We start from the raw sequence: 17,067 nt of genomic DNA on the forward strand, positions 1-17,067 counted from the left end.
GGCGGAGGTTAGAGAGGGAGGGAGGTTTGCCCGGCTTTGGAATCAGAATCACAGAAATGAGAGAGGAGGTCCAGAAGCTCGGCAGGCAGCCACTGCCCCAGGCTTCATTGTAAGCCTGAAGGAAGAATTCTTTGGAGCGGTCAGGAAGGTTACGAAGTGTGGTGTATGTAATGGCGTCCTCACCGAGAGCCGAGTGGGTAGCATTGCCAGACAGAACTGCTTCAAGCTCCCGGATAGTGAACGGATGGTCCAGATCGAGGTTAGGTCCGCCCGAGTAGGCCGGGTAGAAAGGAGCAAGAGGGGGCAGGAGATACAAAGAGGCGAGCTGATCGAGTAGGCCAATGAGGTCGCCGCCAGCCATGGGCTAGCGGCCATCTAGTATGTGTCTCCTCAAACCTGCTCTCGGCGCAATAAATGTTTTACAATCCAATCCAATTAAAAACATCGGAGGGAGCCCCCTGAGTGAAGGCTTTAGCGAGAGTAGGAGCAAGGGCAGGCTTAGTGCCAAGGACGGATTTAAAGAGGGACCATGTGAATCGTGAGTGCAATGCAGATTCAAGATCATCACAAAGCACGCTCCAACGAGACCTTAGAAACCAAGAATCACCATGTGGAATTCCCCTGCTCCCAGTAAACTATTTGTAACCAAATTTCTTCTCTTGTGCAGTTTCAGTTTCAGCACCTCAATGTGGCTGTGACATCAAAAGTAAGGCTGAATTCAGGTGAGGTACACAAAAACTATAATATAGTAACTGCTTCATCCTTTTAATTCACTCCACGTCTAATGCCACCCTGCCCCAGGAGCTGGAATGACTGCAAGCAAACAAACAGCTATTACCGTATTTACTCACGTAATTTGCGCCCACACATAATTCACGCACTCCCAACTGCTTACCTCGTTTTTTTTAACTTTTACTTGCATATTTTGCCCCCTACTGCTCCAGACCACCAGCACGTATGTGGGTGCGCTCAAGGCAAGCTTGGGAAGATCGGCGATGCTGCTTCGCCATGTGCAGTTGCGAAAGGTGCGAGTGCTGATGGCATCAATTGTCCGCCATTTACCTCGCTCACTCGCATTGGCGGTCGTTTTCACACGCGCCCGAATCTGAAACTGCCGAACTGTTTGCTGCTCAGTTTTCCGCTAGTCAGCTGGGCAGCATGCGACAGTGCAGTTTTATCGACATTATCTCCTTTGCCTCCCACTGCTGGCTTCACGATTGTATCATTGCACGTCTACTGCAATGAGCTGCACACGCGCCGTCATGCCATCCTGCAGGAAACTAGATAGCGCTGGGCTGGACGAGAGGGTATGTGTCTTATATTTGGAGTCAACTGTTTCTTTTTGGCCAACAAGGGGTGTGAGACGGGGGGAGGGGGTTATGACCTTTGTAGTTTTTCAGGATGTGCTCAGAAAACTTTCACATAATTTGTGCAACCCCTGTTTGAAGCCTTAATTAAAAGAAAGAAAGTCCGCAAATTACACGAGTAAATATGGTATATTGCAGTTCTTGTATGATTCACATGACCTCAGCCTTGCTTATTAAAGACTTCACAGCTGTTGTTTAGTGGCTAAAACCAAAACTACATCGGAGAAGAAATCCAATTATGATTTATTTACTAAGTGCAAGCAAATTCAATGAGGTGATTCATGTTTCTTCCTGGTGACTTGCGCACCATTATGAAGAAAAAAATTTAAGAGCAATCATACTTTGTGATGCTACAAATCTGTGTTAGCAGCATTAGTTTTGCATTTCACTTTCACAATGATCACCTCTGACTGCATCTTTGAATTTTATGTGGCCATCACTTTTTCACTGTGCTGCTGCACGAGCTTCTGGTGTGTGGAGGCTTCTGGAGGATGTAGGTTGGCAAGGGGTGAAAGCATGATTTGGACTTCACTTTTTTGTTCCAGTGCTGTGTAGGCTTCTGGTGGGTGTAGCATCGGAAGGGTGGAGGTGAGCGAATGATGGAGGTGGGCAGGTGGGTGAAGGCATTCTGGAGGGTAGAAGGCAGAGCTTCTGGAGAAGGGGCTTAGGTGGGTGGTGGATGAAGCTTCTGGAGGGCTGACATGGATCGAGGGTGGAAGCTTGATTTCGCCACAGCTTCTTTCCAGTGCTGCGTGGACTTCTGGTGGGCAGAACGTCTGAAGGGTGGCGGTAGGTGAAAAGTGGAGGAGAGTAGATGATGGCTTTTTACCAGTGGGTGCCCAGACTGCACCCACCAGACAGTGCTTTTGGAGGGTGGAGGCTTCACTCACTCTCTCTCTATCCCACACAAATGCACACACACACAGTGACCACAGGTTTTGCCGGAAGAGGCCTATACTTCTATATACTATACTGCTACATAGCATTAGAAGGGAGTACAGGTTCCTCATATTCTCTTTTACTGAGTTAGTAGTATAGTACCCTTTCTCCCAAAAATTCATGCTGTGAGTGCATACGTATGCGTACGTGGTGAGAAAGATGAGTGATTGAAACCTCCACCTTCCGGTGGGTTCATATCCAAGCCCCTGCCAGTAAAAATGCTCCTACCTATGAGCTTCCATCCACCAACATTCTCCACCCTTCAGAAGGCGCAACCAGCCACCTCTACCCTCCAAGAGCCACACCCACCAGACAGCCACCAGCATTAAAATGAAACAGCGACGGCGAAATCAAGCCTCTACCCACCCTCCATCTTCTAGAAGGCCTCCGCGCACCAACTTTCAGAAGTCTGCACCCACCTCAAAACCATGCAGCAAAGGAACGAAAAAATGACATTGAAATCAAAGACACAATGGAAAGGCGATGAATGTAAAAGCAAAATGTAAAACCAATACAGCTGACACAGATTTGACGCATCGCAGCATATGATTTCCAGTGCATTTTTTTTTCTTTCCAAATATATACATACTCATTAGGGTACCACAGTTCACTTTCAAAACTCTTTTCATTCTGCTGCTGAGAAATTACATACCATATTTACTCGCATATAGCCCACACCAAAATATGTAGGAAAAAAAAAACGCGTTAAGAAAAGTGGGGGGTGCGGGTCATCTGCGATTTCTTTTTGGGGGGGGGGGCTCGGCTTCATGGCAATGCGCAGCGGCCTCCCCCGTGTAGTCTGCCATCCCCATAGTCATCGACGCTTGTCAACCCGATGAGGGGCCAACGAAAGGCAGAGCCAAATCTCCCCATGCCACTGGCCACGTTTTCTTCAGCCAGCGTTGTTGAGCCTAGTGTGAGGCGATGTTTCGTGTACTGCACCCCAGTTTGCACTGTTTGCCTGCTTTGTTTAGGAGCCATGAATTACGCCCCTCACACTGATGGGACGCGTGCGAAGGCCAGATATTCCATTGCTGTGCCAATGGATCGTGGATGTGTGGAAAGCGATACCGGCCAACTTGGTGCATAAAAGCCTTAAAAAAATGTACCATCAGTAACAGCTTGGTGGTTCCGAGAACGACTACGTCTTTGAGAGAGGAGATGAAGCCTCCAATGGCAGCAGTGACAGCGGCGACGATTGAGAATCGGATAACCAGTGATGTGGTGTTGGTCGTTTGAATAAATACTCTGAAAACGAAACAATCACTGAGTGTGCAGTTGTATCTTCTACAGCTCTTTTTTTTTTTTCAGGTAAATGTGCAGGTTAAACACGGTTTTTTTTCTTTTTTCATGGAATTCAAAGTTAGGGGTGCGGATTATACGCAGGAGTGGGTTATATGCGTGTAAATACGGTACCTTCATATAGTGTTGTAGATTTTAAGTTATACAATTTTAAAAGGGAGTAATTACTCATCAGCATCCATCCGAGTGTAGCCATGGGGTTACAAACCTACCCCATTTTAGAGATTCTTCTGAACAAACTGGACCTAAAAGGACATTCAACTTGCTATGTGTTAAGAAAAGCAACATTATCTGAAAGTAATCTGTTTAGTAACAAATAGATATTAGCATCCCTTGGGTACAAGATACTCCTGTTTTCTCCGTGGCATGTAGAAAAAACTGCTCAAATCACTTCGCATGAAAGCGTCATGTCTGATATATAAAAAAAAACTTTATTGATGAAGCAATGACGGCATTAGGATATCCTGGAACCTATAGCAAAGAAAGCCCGTGACCACAGATTCCAGGACATGTCACATGACTAGGAGCCGCATGCCAACATTTGGACTACATTCAGAACACACTGTCATAAGATAATTCACAATGCCACTCAGTGGTGTGTCATGCCATCCATCAGCACTGGAAACGAACTGTTGGTTTAGAATGGTTTAAATTGCTGCCCCAAGCAACAGATAAGAGTGGCCCTAAGTTGGTTCCATATTTCTTGTTCCTTATTATTTTTTTAAGAAGTAAATTGCAAAGCCTACACATAAATTTGATAGCCTACATGTGCATCAAAAAAATCCCACATTCTAAAATCAGAAGATAAAAGAAACAATGTGTCACGTCACTCACTCTTCCCTGCAAAGAATCCATTCCTTGGCAGGTCGTTGGGTTCTCTGTCGAAGGATGAGGTGGGTTTGAGCAGCAGCAGGGTCGCTGGCATTGTTGAGTTGAGTTGTCCCACTGCATGCCATAAGAAACTTGGAATTACACAAAATGCACCTTTCTGTGCGAAATACAGACTGCATGTGCGAGTATAAACAGTACTGAATAAAAACCCAAAAAAAAAAATGCTACGAAATAAGGAACCGCCAAACACGTCTCTTGAATAATGCAAGGCTCAAACATCAGTAGGAAAACAGTCGTTTACAGAAGCTGTCTTTTGTTGCTAATCAGTAAGAAAAACAAAAAAACTGATAAAAGAAAATCAAGAATCAGCATCTGGTGGTGCTGATCCTTGACAGTTATCTACTCTTTCAAAGTATTGCAGTAAAATACACCTAATTATGCAGTGACCGCAACAAATGCAGAGAGTGTAAATGTAACATTCTGGCATCGCTCTTCAAGGGTTTCATATCATGTGCAAATGTTTTTACTAAACCCTTCACTACTTCTGCATGAACATCAACACAAGACTTGTTTCTGAGATTAAGACATTTAGGAGTGCAATAAAACTGTTTCTTTTGCAAAAACGGCATGTCAATATGACATGCTGAATAAAGAAAGTGCCCCCTTTTTTGTTTCTTGGTTACTGAAGGTGAACGCCCCACTACAGGGTAGAAAGCACACATTCGGCCATGGTCATGGAAAAAGAGATAAGCTGTTCTGGCGGGGAATAGTAGATCACGGCTCTCATGATGAGATTCTGGGAATTACGGCGTAAGCTCAGTGCTTTCTATCAAGTCTTGAACAAAACAGCCTATGTATACAGCGAGCCCCACATTAATCTTTTTTATCAGGCTCTCACCAATGTCATGACACATTGGCGCCCAATACTATCACCTTTTCTCAATAGCACTGACGCCGTCAGAGAAAGAAGCCAAAAGTTCAAAGCACTTGTCTCCACTCTCAAATATATGCAAGAAATTGTGAGAACAACGTTTGGATATGAGACGTCTGGCTCGATACTCCAACTTATGAAGACGCTTGAGTCGAAGAAGAACACACACATATAGGAGTGTGTCCTGTCCTTAGTGTGAAACATGTCGGCCTGCTAAAAATGTGAAATCAGGGCCAGCAGCAGGCCACTGAAGCTTAGACAGCCTAATGAACATCGTAGATAAGGACCTAAGAATGTGGCTCATAGCATTTTTACAGCATTCTACGAGGTGTTAAGGTGGATTCACAAAACAGACGATTGGCCCGCTGAAGCGTTCTGTACGGTGAAAGGCTGCGTGCACGTCTGATCCACCTTTGCCGCTTCTCTGACCTTCACCTTTGCAGATAGCGATAAGCGGACTAGGCATGCTCATTCTTTCACCATGCTTTGTTCGCCAATATTGCGTGCCACGCACGAATTCTATGAAGCAGAAGTCACTTAGCCCGCGGACCAATGGTCCATCCTGTGAATCCCCTTTAAGAACATCCAGCAGAACACCCACTATGACTTGCAGCTCACAGGCGACTCCCGATCGGCATCCAAATTGTTGACCCTTGTGTGAAAACAGTTGCCAGAAGAATTCATGAGCTACAAACAGACCCACTACTCACAGTGAGAGGCAAATGCAGCCTTATGAAACTTCAGTCAGAGGTCCAAATTTACAGCTTACACAGGGTCAATGCTCTCGTTGCCCCAACGTTGCTTCGGAAACTAAATGTCTGCGATTGGCCCGTATTATCCTTGCATCTCTGAACATCTCAAGTAAAAATCCTGAAAAAGCACTTCCTAAGTTCCATAATGTAAACAGACGCTGTGTAGGCGGAGCGTTGTTTTTATTTTTGCTTCCCAGTCTAACAAAGGTCAACAGGTGAACACAGGCATGCTAACACAATGTCAACATGAAGCGTGGCATTTAGCTGCGACAGCAAACTACTACAACCAACTATGCATAGAGTGTGCCAATGAGGTAATTAAAATTGGTGCTCTTTGCTTCATCCCCTATACTGCAAACTTGGAGAATTTTTTTTCACCTATGCTCATCACATTTGGTGTTCCCAACATATAATTAGCCAAAAAAATCGGCAGATTTTTATCAAAAAGTAAACACCGTAAAGACTACAGCCTAGTTATACTAAAAACAGCAGTACTTACAAGAGCAGTACAGCATACAACACCCCACAATTCTGTATGCTGTGTTGTATATGCCCCTCTACTGTGTACAGCACAATGTTGAGTGCCATCTTTCTATTGCCCTTGTTCCCTTTTTGCCTTAGTTTTTCTAACCATGGGCCAACAAATAGACCAAGCCTTCATGCCTGGTTGTAATTTGCTGATACCCTTTCATATTCCACTCTGCCCACAAAAATTAACGTAACAAGTATGTATGCACTTACCACAACATCGACACGACCGCAGTTAAGGTCTGCCTGGCAGAAGGGGCTAGTGGAACCATTAGCTGAAAACAGAGCCAGAGTTAGGTTAATTCAACTAACATTACCTCCAAAAGTGCGAAGAAATATGCTGGCTGAATTATAACGCCACCAGCCAACTCTACATAAGTGCTCAATTTTTTTGCTCGTGAGAAAAACAGCCGTACACAGCAAACATTCCATGAAAACTGAAAATATGGCAAATGAAAGTGCTTTCTTTTAAAAAGGACACTTTTCACCAAGATTACCATAGCAATGCTTTGTTGTGTTGTTCCAAAGGTACATAGGTTCAAAAAATGCCTATTTCTCAGGAGCTTTCAGAAGCATTCTGAGACTTAAACTGGTCTAACTATTTATGTGCGGACTTCACTGCACCTGCCACCAAAAAGTATCTGAACTGCTGTAAAACAAAATGCAGGAACAGGAATGTTAAAATTTTGATAAGAATTAATTTTCGGTCATTTACACTTGAGTTGAATGCCTCAACCCACCCCTTTACTTCAAAGCCTTCCACTACAGCCTCCTAATAGCACATTCGGTAGATTTGGAATTAATGAAATACAGTTAAACCTGGTTATAATGAAACTGAAAAAAGCACTTTTCGTTACATCCAGGTTTTCGTTGCATGCAGTTTTCAGGAGCAAACCCGAAAGGACACTGCAGAACGGAAATCAAAAAAAGAAATATACGTGAAATCACCTTGAAAATGAGTACAAACAGCATTACTCAGAGCCATAAACGCAGAGAAACGTTTCGCGGTCGCGCTGATAGTGCGCCTGCGGTAGCAGCTGCCGCCACCTCCACCGCGGCTCGCGCAACGCTGCTGCTGCGTGGGGGGGGGGGGGGGGGGCACTCGGGCCGCGCTAGAGAACACGCTCGGCCGCGCCGTTGACCGACCGCGGAGGCACATGCTTCTTCCCGCATGTTCTCTCTCTCGGCCCTCCCCTCGCTGTTGCCCCAGGAAACGGAATACTCACCTTGCATCTCCAGCACGAAGGCGTTGTGGCGGTTGACCTTGATATAACGAACTGGCTACGCCATCTGTCTGTTAGCTAGTGCTGAGTTACTCGAAATTTGGCAGAACAACACGAAAGTTTCGTGATGATAAAGCACGAACTGACACGAGAGGAACGCCGATCGCAATGAGCGACCGCAGTTGACGCAGCGCACCGTACTCCAGCACCGTTGGCGCATCTCCGGTGCTTTCTCTTTTGGAACGTCATACCACGTGGCATTACACCAGTTAATGATCGAGCAACCGCACGGCAGCGATGGCAGCACACTGCGTGTCGTTTCCTTTTTTTTTGCTATGCCCTATTATTTTCCGCTGCTTGTGATCATGAACTGGTATAATGCCACGTGGTATGACGTTCCAAAAGAGAAAGCACCGGAGATGCGCCAACGGTGCTGGAGTACGGTGCGCTGCGTCAACTGCGGTCGCTCATTGCGATCGGCGTTCCTCTCGTGTCAGTTCGTGCTTTATCATCACAAAACTTTCGCGTTGTTCTGCCAAATTTCGAGTAACTCAGCACTAGCTAACAGACAGATGGCGTAGCCAGTTCGTTATATCAAGGCCAACCGCCACAACGCCTTCGTTACATGGAGGTCTCAAATACACACGCTTCAATGGGGGCGGCGTTGGGAAATTGAGAAACTTTGTAATATAGAGGAATTCGCTATATCGATGTTCACTACATCCAGGTTTAACTGTACATAAATTGTTTATGTAACAACCACTTGCTGTGAAACACTGTTTGGCTAGTTCGTGCCCTGCTTATGACCAAAGAACTGAAAGACAACGCAATGAATGAGACGACAGGCTATGTGCTACAAGCATATAACCTGAAAGAAAAGAGGGGCTCGTTTTTGTTTCCACCAAGCATATAACATGGCATCTTTTATTGATTCATCTTTGAACGCTACTACTGTATGTATGTTGTAGAGTTATTTTTTGTAGTAGAGTTATAGTTTATGTATGCACCATATTTATTCCAATACAGGTCAGTCACTAACTTGGGTTGACCCTCTGGGGTAAAAAGAGCTATAGAGTACAAGTCAACACCCAATTTCATGAGAATAGCCTGAAATTTGAAGGCAGTTTTCTTTTGCAATGCATTCACCATGTCATCAAGTATCGAACCAGACCTGAACTCAATACACAATAAAAAATGTACTGTCTGCAGTGTAAAATTGTAGGCATTGCAAATTATATGTCTCAACATGCAGCTCTGGTCTCGGACTGATTTAGAAGTCAGCTACAGGAAGAGTCCTGCCGCACTTTACCAGTCTTCTAACAGACAATGAAAGTAGTCACGAAGGCACTTTGGACAACGGTCTGTTAAATGCATGGTGCTGCATCATGAACATTCACATGTTGGATATAAAAAAGCAGCTATTTTCGATGAGATATACAACGGCAAAAAGTGATGAAGACTTTCCTTTAGCCTAAAGACCACTTAAGAGTAATGCCGCAAAACACAGAAAAAAAGGGGGTAATGAAAGAAAAGCAGAGACCAAATGCTCAATTATGCACGATGACCAACAAAATTTAAAATGGTTTTTGGGAAAGGAAATGGCGCAGTATCTGTCTCAAATATCCCTGGACACCTGAACCGCACCACCGCGAGGGAAGGGATAAAGGAGGGATTGAGATCAGAAAGGTGTCGTAGTGGACGGCTCCAGAATAATTTCGGCCACTTGAGGATCTTTAACGCGCACCGACATCCACAGCACAAGGGCGCCTTTTGCGTTTCGCCTCCATCGAAACGCGGTCGCTGTGGTCGGATTCGGACCCAGGTACTCCGGCTCAGTAGCAGAGTGCCCCTAAGCAAAATTAAGGTGTTTTCTTTCAGGAATAGGCCACTGTGGTTTCTAAGGTAGAAACTAATGCAGTGTTCCAGGAAGCTCGTATAGTAGGGGTATTTTTTAATTAAATTTTGAGGAACTCACTTTTTAATTCCATTTTATGTGTCGACCTTCTATCAACTATAGAGGGCTCAAAATATGAACATTTTGCACCACACTTAAGGCCCCTCATTTGATGCTTGGCAACGCTAGCTGCCAGCAGTTACCCCAGTAAACCCTCTTCTCATTCCACGTCTGTAAAAGTGTCTCACTACTTGCCCTGTCTACTTCCTCTGGCCTTTGTCTTTGTGCTGTTCACTTCAGCAAACTTAAGAAATAAAGTGCTTAATATCAAGAAAGATCAGGAACAGCCAAGTTTGGTATGCTTAGCAACTTTCTTCGAAGTTATGTACGAGCAGAATGCGCCAAACCATCACTGACTAACATGTTTTACCACCACTTGAATACGTCTACAGATGCTGCAGTGGAATGAATACGCATTAAATGTGAGGGATAGGGGTAGGCTACCTCCTGTTCATTGCACCAGCGTTCTGGTGGCACTGAGACAATCAACCAGACATCATAATGCATCAAACCTGTGTTCTCAAATTGAGCTGTCAACTCCACTGCAAGAAAGAATTGGTGCTTCCTCTAAATTAATGAGTAAAACATCTTTTGAGAATGAAACCCTAATAACCCCCATAAATGCTATGAAGTGCAGCGACACAGAGCACCACACACTGCCCTGTTAATAGAATAAGCATTTATTGGAAGTTTGCATTTACTGGAAGTTAGCATTTACAGGAAGTTAGCCATTAACGCGGAATCATAATCCAGCAGCTACTTCCATATCATAGAGACAAGAGTATATTTGCAGATACCCACCTTTACGTGTAGTGGCCTTTTTGTTAGGTACTCCATCAGGAGGACTGCTAGGTGAGCAAATGGTCACATCGTCCACGTCAACGTGATCGTCCATCAAGCGCCGCTTGATCCGCTGTCGGCTCTTGACGCTAGATGCAATGCTCGAATCGTGGCCCCACCCAGCAGTGCCCTCCGCAGGTTGAGCCCCATTTGGCAAGTTTCCCTCGCTGGCACTCTCCTCAGCTGGAGCCTCTGCTGATGGAGTGGGGCAGCTGTTCTCCTTGCCTGCTTCAGGTACAGCTGCCTCCCCATCCATTGAGGTCCCGCTCTCATCTGAGCCAGCCTTGCGGTGGCGCCGCTTGCGTCGAGAGGCGCTCAGGTACAGACCATAGGTGCTTCCACGGAAAAACCTTTTCCTGTGCTTCTTGTGAATCTCACAAGCGGCAGGAAAGGATTTCCTAGCCGTATTCACCCGGACCAGGGCCACCTGCTGTGCTTCTCCTGGGGCACTCATCTTGGCCCGTGCCGGAGCCTCTGCTGTTCCCCCTCCATTGCTGCCCCCCTTGCGAGCACGGCCACCAGCCATACTGCAGTTAGTCACCTGCAGCATACACCCAAGCAACCGCTTAGGCTCCAGATCCAGCTCATGCATCCAATCTCTCCTCCTTAAAGGTGCACTAAAGAGGAATCTGAACTCGTCTTTTTACCGCGGGAACTCTATCTGCACGCTCCGGGCATTTTTAGAAACTTCGAATTATTATCCTGCGCGGCCAACTGCCCTAATTAAATCGGATTAAACGTCACAGCTCCAGCCTTTTTTTTTAACTGAACGCGGTAGGTAGGCAGAGTCAACCAACGCGCGGAGTGCCTTTCAGTCAGTCCAGTGGCGGCTCGCTTTCGCTTTTATTTTGTTTTTAGGTTTCTGTGAATAAACAATGTCAGTCACAGACAATATAGCCGCAAATTAGGCCCACGGAAATAAAAATACACGTTAACTCTTTTATTTACGTATCACTCCGCCGATGGCAGCGCGGCAAGCCGCCATGGGACTGGCTGACGCGTTGGTTGACTCCTCCTACCTACCACGTTGAGTTAAAAAAGAAAGCGGGAGCCGGGACGTTTAATACGGTTTAATTAGGGCAATCGGCCACACAAGACAATAATTAGAAGTTTCTAAGAATGCCCGGAATGTGTAGATACAGTTCCCACGGTAAAAAGACGAGTTCAGATTCCTCTTTAGTGCACCTTTAAGCACAACCAAACCTCGCCCTACTCTCATCCCATCTCAAGACAGTGAACGTCACAAAAAATATTCCTTTCCGGAAGTGTCAACCAACGTACCAGAAAAGAAAAGAGGAGGTAAAATTTGCCCACACAAAAAGCGATTTTAATCTAGTCAGTGTGGTTTATATGAATAACAAACTAGGAGAATAACTTCCAGAAATGCAGAAGGCAGGCTGTAAAATCATTCACTGCAAAAGCCGATATTCCCAGAAAAACAAAATGTCGACAGCCATACAGTTACAGCAGCAGGTGTTGGAACGATTTTGAATTTTGCTGTAGATTTAGCACACATATCCGAGTATGCATGTATAGTCATCATTTTTCGACATTGAGAGATAAGCCTAATTTGTTGATTTTACACAGTGCAATAACACTTTTTCAGTAAACCTATGAAATCTATTTGTTTTCTTTAATAAACCTGAGTTTATTTTTTACATTTTGCAATGCAGAGACCTGCGATGATGCAATGCCCAAAGTTCAGAGCTTTACTCCCACAGTTTCACTGCCTGGGTATTGCAAGATCAAAACCCCAGAAGCAAAGGACACATGCTGTATTCACCTCGACATGTGCCACATTAAGAGAAAGTTAAACTGCTTCAAGAATCATGGAAACGATATCACACTTCCCCCAGGCAGGGAATGAGACAATAAAAGCAAACAATTTTTAATATTAAATTCATTTTGTGTGCAGTTGCCCTAAAAAAACAGAGGGCTTAAAAAAGACAGTGATTATGCCAGCTAAACCTGCAAGTTAACTGCCACTCAAAAGCAAATATATATGCTGTATGATAGCTTTAACGCCCCGAAGCTGCACATGAGCTATGAGGGATGTCATAAAGGACGACTCCGGGTTATTTCAACCCCTGAAGGTTCTTTAACCACTCACTTCCAAAGATGGCGATTCGCTGTCAACACTTTGAAATATTAGCTTTAAATATGTATGAACAGACTGTGTCACATGCTTGACTGCTTATTTTTGGACAATGTTCTTCACGCCACACGACACTATTTGCTTACTAGTTTCATAAATATATTCCAGGAAAAAAATTACTTTCTCACCTCTTCTTTTGAACACGACATTTTGCATATTTGACCTTTCGGCAGCACCACTCTATGATGTAGAGCAGTTAAAATGTGGTAACGTTTTAACGTAATGTGTTTAGCCTGGTATCGAAACGATTTGAGTAAGAGTCCTTGCAGCTGCCACCAGAGCAGCGCATGCGTCAACAACAGCTTTTCGGAGTCTCAGAGTGGGCGAAACCAGCGCATGGTGCAAAAGAAGCCCAAGAGGCATACATGCAGTCCTAGTGGCATATGCTGAGCGAGGCGACAACACAGCGTGAGCCGCTGTCATTACGTAAAACGCGTGCTGGCAACACAGGTCCCGTGGCGTCATCTACCAGCACGACCAGTAATCAGCTCATGTAGCGCGGGTAGCCCTCAAAATCAAGCCTCACACAAATTTCTTGGCTGGGAATGAACCCCGTTAAAGAGTGCTATACGCACTAAAAGTTATGCACCACTACAAAAGGTACCCCATAAATGCTGGACAGTGAAAATCGAGCACTAAGTTACAAGTTTGAATTTGGGCACACATCAGGTTGTTCAATAAAAATGTTTCATATCTAGGTTTTCTTAATTACTTTTTCCAGAAAAGAAAACTGACTATTTACGCTTTTTTTCATGCGGTTCATGAAATGCTGTTTTTGCTAATAATTTTCTTAAACTATATACAAATGACTGGTTCCATCAAGAAACAGCTTACCAAATGTTTTCCTCATTGCTACAGTTACATCCATTTTCAGCTCCTTGACATCTGTGCCATATATGCCAATGTTTCCTTATAAGTTGCAGAACATTCATTCAACATAGAAGTGGCTGTTTTAAAGCATATCACCCTAAAGGAACCTCTCCCCCATTCCTCTATTTCATAGCCTATGAGCAAGACATCAGCAGTGAAAGTAGTGTTCATAAATCAGCACTACAGTAAGTACAAGACATCAGCTAGTTCCTGTGTGATGCCCTCAGCTTCGTACTCTGGCAAATTATATTCTCCCAAAGGTGCATTTTCAGGTAGAAACTATATTTAACCTGATTTTTTAGAATTCCCTTTCAGGTGCAAGAATCAAGTGAAATCGGGTTCTACTTGAAAATAAAGAGCTCTAAATATATTGCACGAGAACATCACTACATTTATTACAAAACCACCTCCACTTGCTTGCAAACATTGCCGACACTTCTACTATGCTGCGGCTTTGTGGGAATCCCAAAATTATTCTCCGATAAGTTAGAACAAAATACCATATAAAATCATGTTACTGCAAATATCAAGACTAGCAAAGTATAAAATTAAAGACAAATTAACCAAATCAGCTAGTGGTTCAATACAAATCTTAAATTATATAAAAAATGAGAATGCCTAGCTATGTTCCCAATGTGCTAAGCAAAAACAAGCACCCTTGCATTATATTGGTAAATAAGAAAATTTTGAATGAAAAATGAGTTTGTCCCACGAAAGAAGCGGCTACTAATTACCATAATTATGAACTACAGTGCTCTTATGAAAACATCCAACAGAAATAAGCACTGTGCAAAAAAAAAAGACACACAAGCAAGGTCAACTCCCTAGAAGAGATGTCAATCGATAAAACAAGTCACCAAGCATGAACTGGACACCTTGTTATATTCAACCCAGAAGTTAAAAAACACAGAAAGTACACTCATATCCAGATGTTTTTATAATTATTTCCATTCTGCTTTGAAAGCAGCTAAAAAAAAAAAACAGTCCCACAGAACATGCAACAAGTGGCATACCAAAAACCCCAGAGGCTATGCACATAGAGTGCATATATTGCTCAAACTTGTGACTAGAGCCCATCCAAACAGAAACTATAATGCCACATGTGGCACTGTGGGTAAATAAATTAATTATATACAGATGGGGTAAAAACCCCTCCATTATGTAGAGTCAGAACAATAACTGCAACCAAAGTAGTCCAACATCAAATTTGACCTATCCACTTGAGACAACAAAAACAAAAAACCATGCAGAAATAAATATTCATACACTTTGTTACAGTAAATACCTGTACACCTCAAATATTCTGCATTGAACTTTAGACAGAAAAAAATTATCTCCTCTCAGAAGAGTTGCATTTAGGCAGAATAGCAACAGCCACATAGGTACTGCAATGACAGTGAACCTAACCTCACCTAACTTATTGAGCTGTAACAATGGAAACAAAACCAAGCAGCATTAATCTTCTCAAATTTTATGACATGTACTCTACTGTTCTGACCGAAAAACCGGTATTCGCAACTTCCCAAAGAGACAAACGACACAGGGTGTATTGCATGGACATAGGTGCCACTAAATATTTCATCTGAACGGAACTCCGTTAATAATGCGACTACGCCAGAAGTCAGCATAACTACCACTAGCAAGAGAGTCAGCACGTAATACATTACACATGCAACGTGTTACGTGCATACGTAATACGCTGAATATGTCAAGAGAATGAAGTCAACACAGAAACCGGAGAATCAGGCACTTGTGGATTACGGAAGAAACTGCACGCAACAGAACGCCATAAAGCAAGAGCACTTTGAATGCCTGATATACCACAAGAAAAATGTCAAGTGGGCATTTCACCTATAAAAAACGAAGAGCTAGCACAGACCTTTTTCGTCTCAAAAAGGCGGTATTTTCACGCGCATTGCCCAGAATTTTACAATACCAAACAAAGCCAGCAAACGCGCCATCACTCAAAAGCCTTATGGACAAAGCACGATGAATCATACAAAAAGGCGCCAATTTGCGCTTTTCGCCTATAATGTGCGGTCCTTGAACCACAGCATTACTTGAAACTCACCAAACGGCACAGCTGAGTTATCTAAATGGCAAAAGCTTGTTTCCAGTGCAATTACAGCCTAAATAACCTACAGCATTACTCAGTGAACTAATCTTTCGCATCCAATGAAATTGGAGGGAAACGCGAATTCCCGCGCTCTGCTCGGACTACACAACCCCACGCAAAGTACAATCCTCCGTTACGCGATTTGCCGCAAGATGTTTTAGTTTGACACTTTTAGGTTGCACGTACCTATCAAAGAGACAATTGGGCGTACCAATTTCAAGTTTGAGTTCTTGAGGTTTTAGTTACCCGTCGTCTCGTGACGCTAACCTTACTGCTGCAAACCGGCTACGCCATTACACTTTGAGGTTACGGTTGTCAACTGACATCTGCTCCAGTGTTGCCACGACATATAAAAAAATAGTAGTAGATTTTTTCGCGAAAAATCTGTAGAAATCAGCAGATTTTTAACTTCAATTTTTGCACTCAGTTTATGAGCTCACAAATTCAGCGCTTATATTAGTACTCTGTTGTAGCATTGTAGCTGCCAAGTAATAATACAAATATTGACCCCGAGATTCTTGGCTTTACTTTCGAAAAATAACTTCACAAGGTGATGGTTCGGGGCCGGCGTTATTTCGACCAGGTGAAAATAACGGAAAGCCAAACCAAATCGTAATAACCTGGTCGTAATAACGAAAGCGTTATTTTCACCCATGGATTATAGATTGGCTTGGCGTCATTTGTGATTTGTGGATCGCGGTCGTGCGGGCGCGGGCGTTTTGCATTGCTTGCTTGTTTGGTCGGCCTCTGGATGCTCTTGACCGTGGACGTGTGGTGTGGCACATTGGTTGTGAAAGGACGGTTGTGTGCTTGCGTGGTTTGTGTGCTCGCACTTGTGTAGTGCTTGTGCCTTCGAAGGCGCTCCAGAAAGATGAAAGTCTTTTCAAAGCTTTCCCAAGAAAATCTTGTCGTAATTAATTGCCCGTATGAAAATATGCTTTCATTTCACGTAATTTATGGGTTGGTCGAGTGGGCATATGTGCGCTCATACGTTCCGAGCTTTCATCCTGATTTGCGCAGAGTATAGGCAAGTTAGTAATGTGAATTCTTTACAACGTGATCAGGCACGGTTCCGCAGTCCCCGAGGCATTCATCGGTCGAAGCGAGCACCGGTCCCATACGTACACGCGAGTGCGTGTTCAGGGTCATCCACCCTGAACACGCGAGTGCGTGGCTGCACTCTCTGGAGGGCCACTGCGTCCGACACGGCCACTCGTCGCAGCCGAGTGGCGCAGGAGAAGTTGGACCTGCGCGTGGCG

At 44.1% G+C, this 17,067-nt stretch overlaps 1 protein-coding gene across 2 annotated transcripts in view; it reads right to left on the reverse strand.

Moving 5' to 3' along the window:
- G9a (histone-lysine N-methyltransferase G9a) overlaps positions 1-16,129 on the reverse strand; it is a 145,395-nt gene extending 129,266 nt beyond the window's left edge. Inside the window, exons 1-4 of one of the 2 annotated variants that reach the window (XM_077648411.1) lie at positions 16,020-16,129; positions 10,629-11,208; positions 6,864-6,925; positions 4,443-4,553 (exon numbers count right to left, since the gene is read on the reverse strand). In XM_077648411.1, the coding sequence (XP_077504537.1) occupies positions 4,443-4,553; positions 6,864-6,925; positions 10,629-11,193 (738 nt within the window). In that variant the 5' untranslated portion in view covers positions 11,194-11,208; positions 16,020-16,129. Of the gene's footprint in view, positions 1-4,442; positions 4,554-6,863; positions 6,926-10,628; positions 11,209-15,994 lie in introns of both variants that reach the window. The other variant, XM_077648410.1, reaches the window with a different exon arrangement.
- Between the last annotated feature and the right edge of the window lie 938 nt (positions 16,130-17,067).

Source organism: Amblyomma americanum, chromosome 1, assembly GCF_052857255.1.
Source record: "Amblyomma americanum isolate KBUSLIRL-KWMA chromosome 1, ASM5285725v1, whole genome shotgun sequence".
Lineage (NCBI taxonomy): Eukaryota > Metazoa > Arthropoda > Arachnida > Ixodida > Ixodidae > Amblyomma > Amblyomma americanum.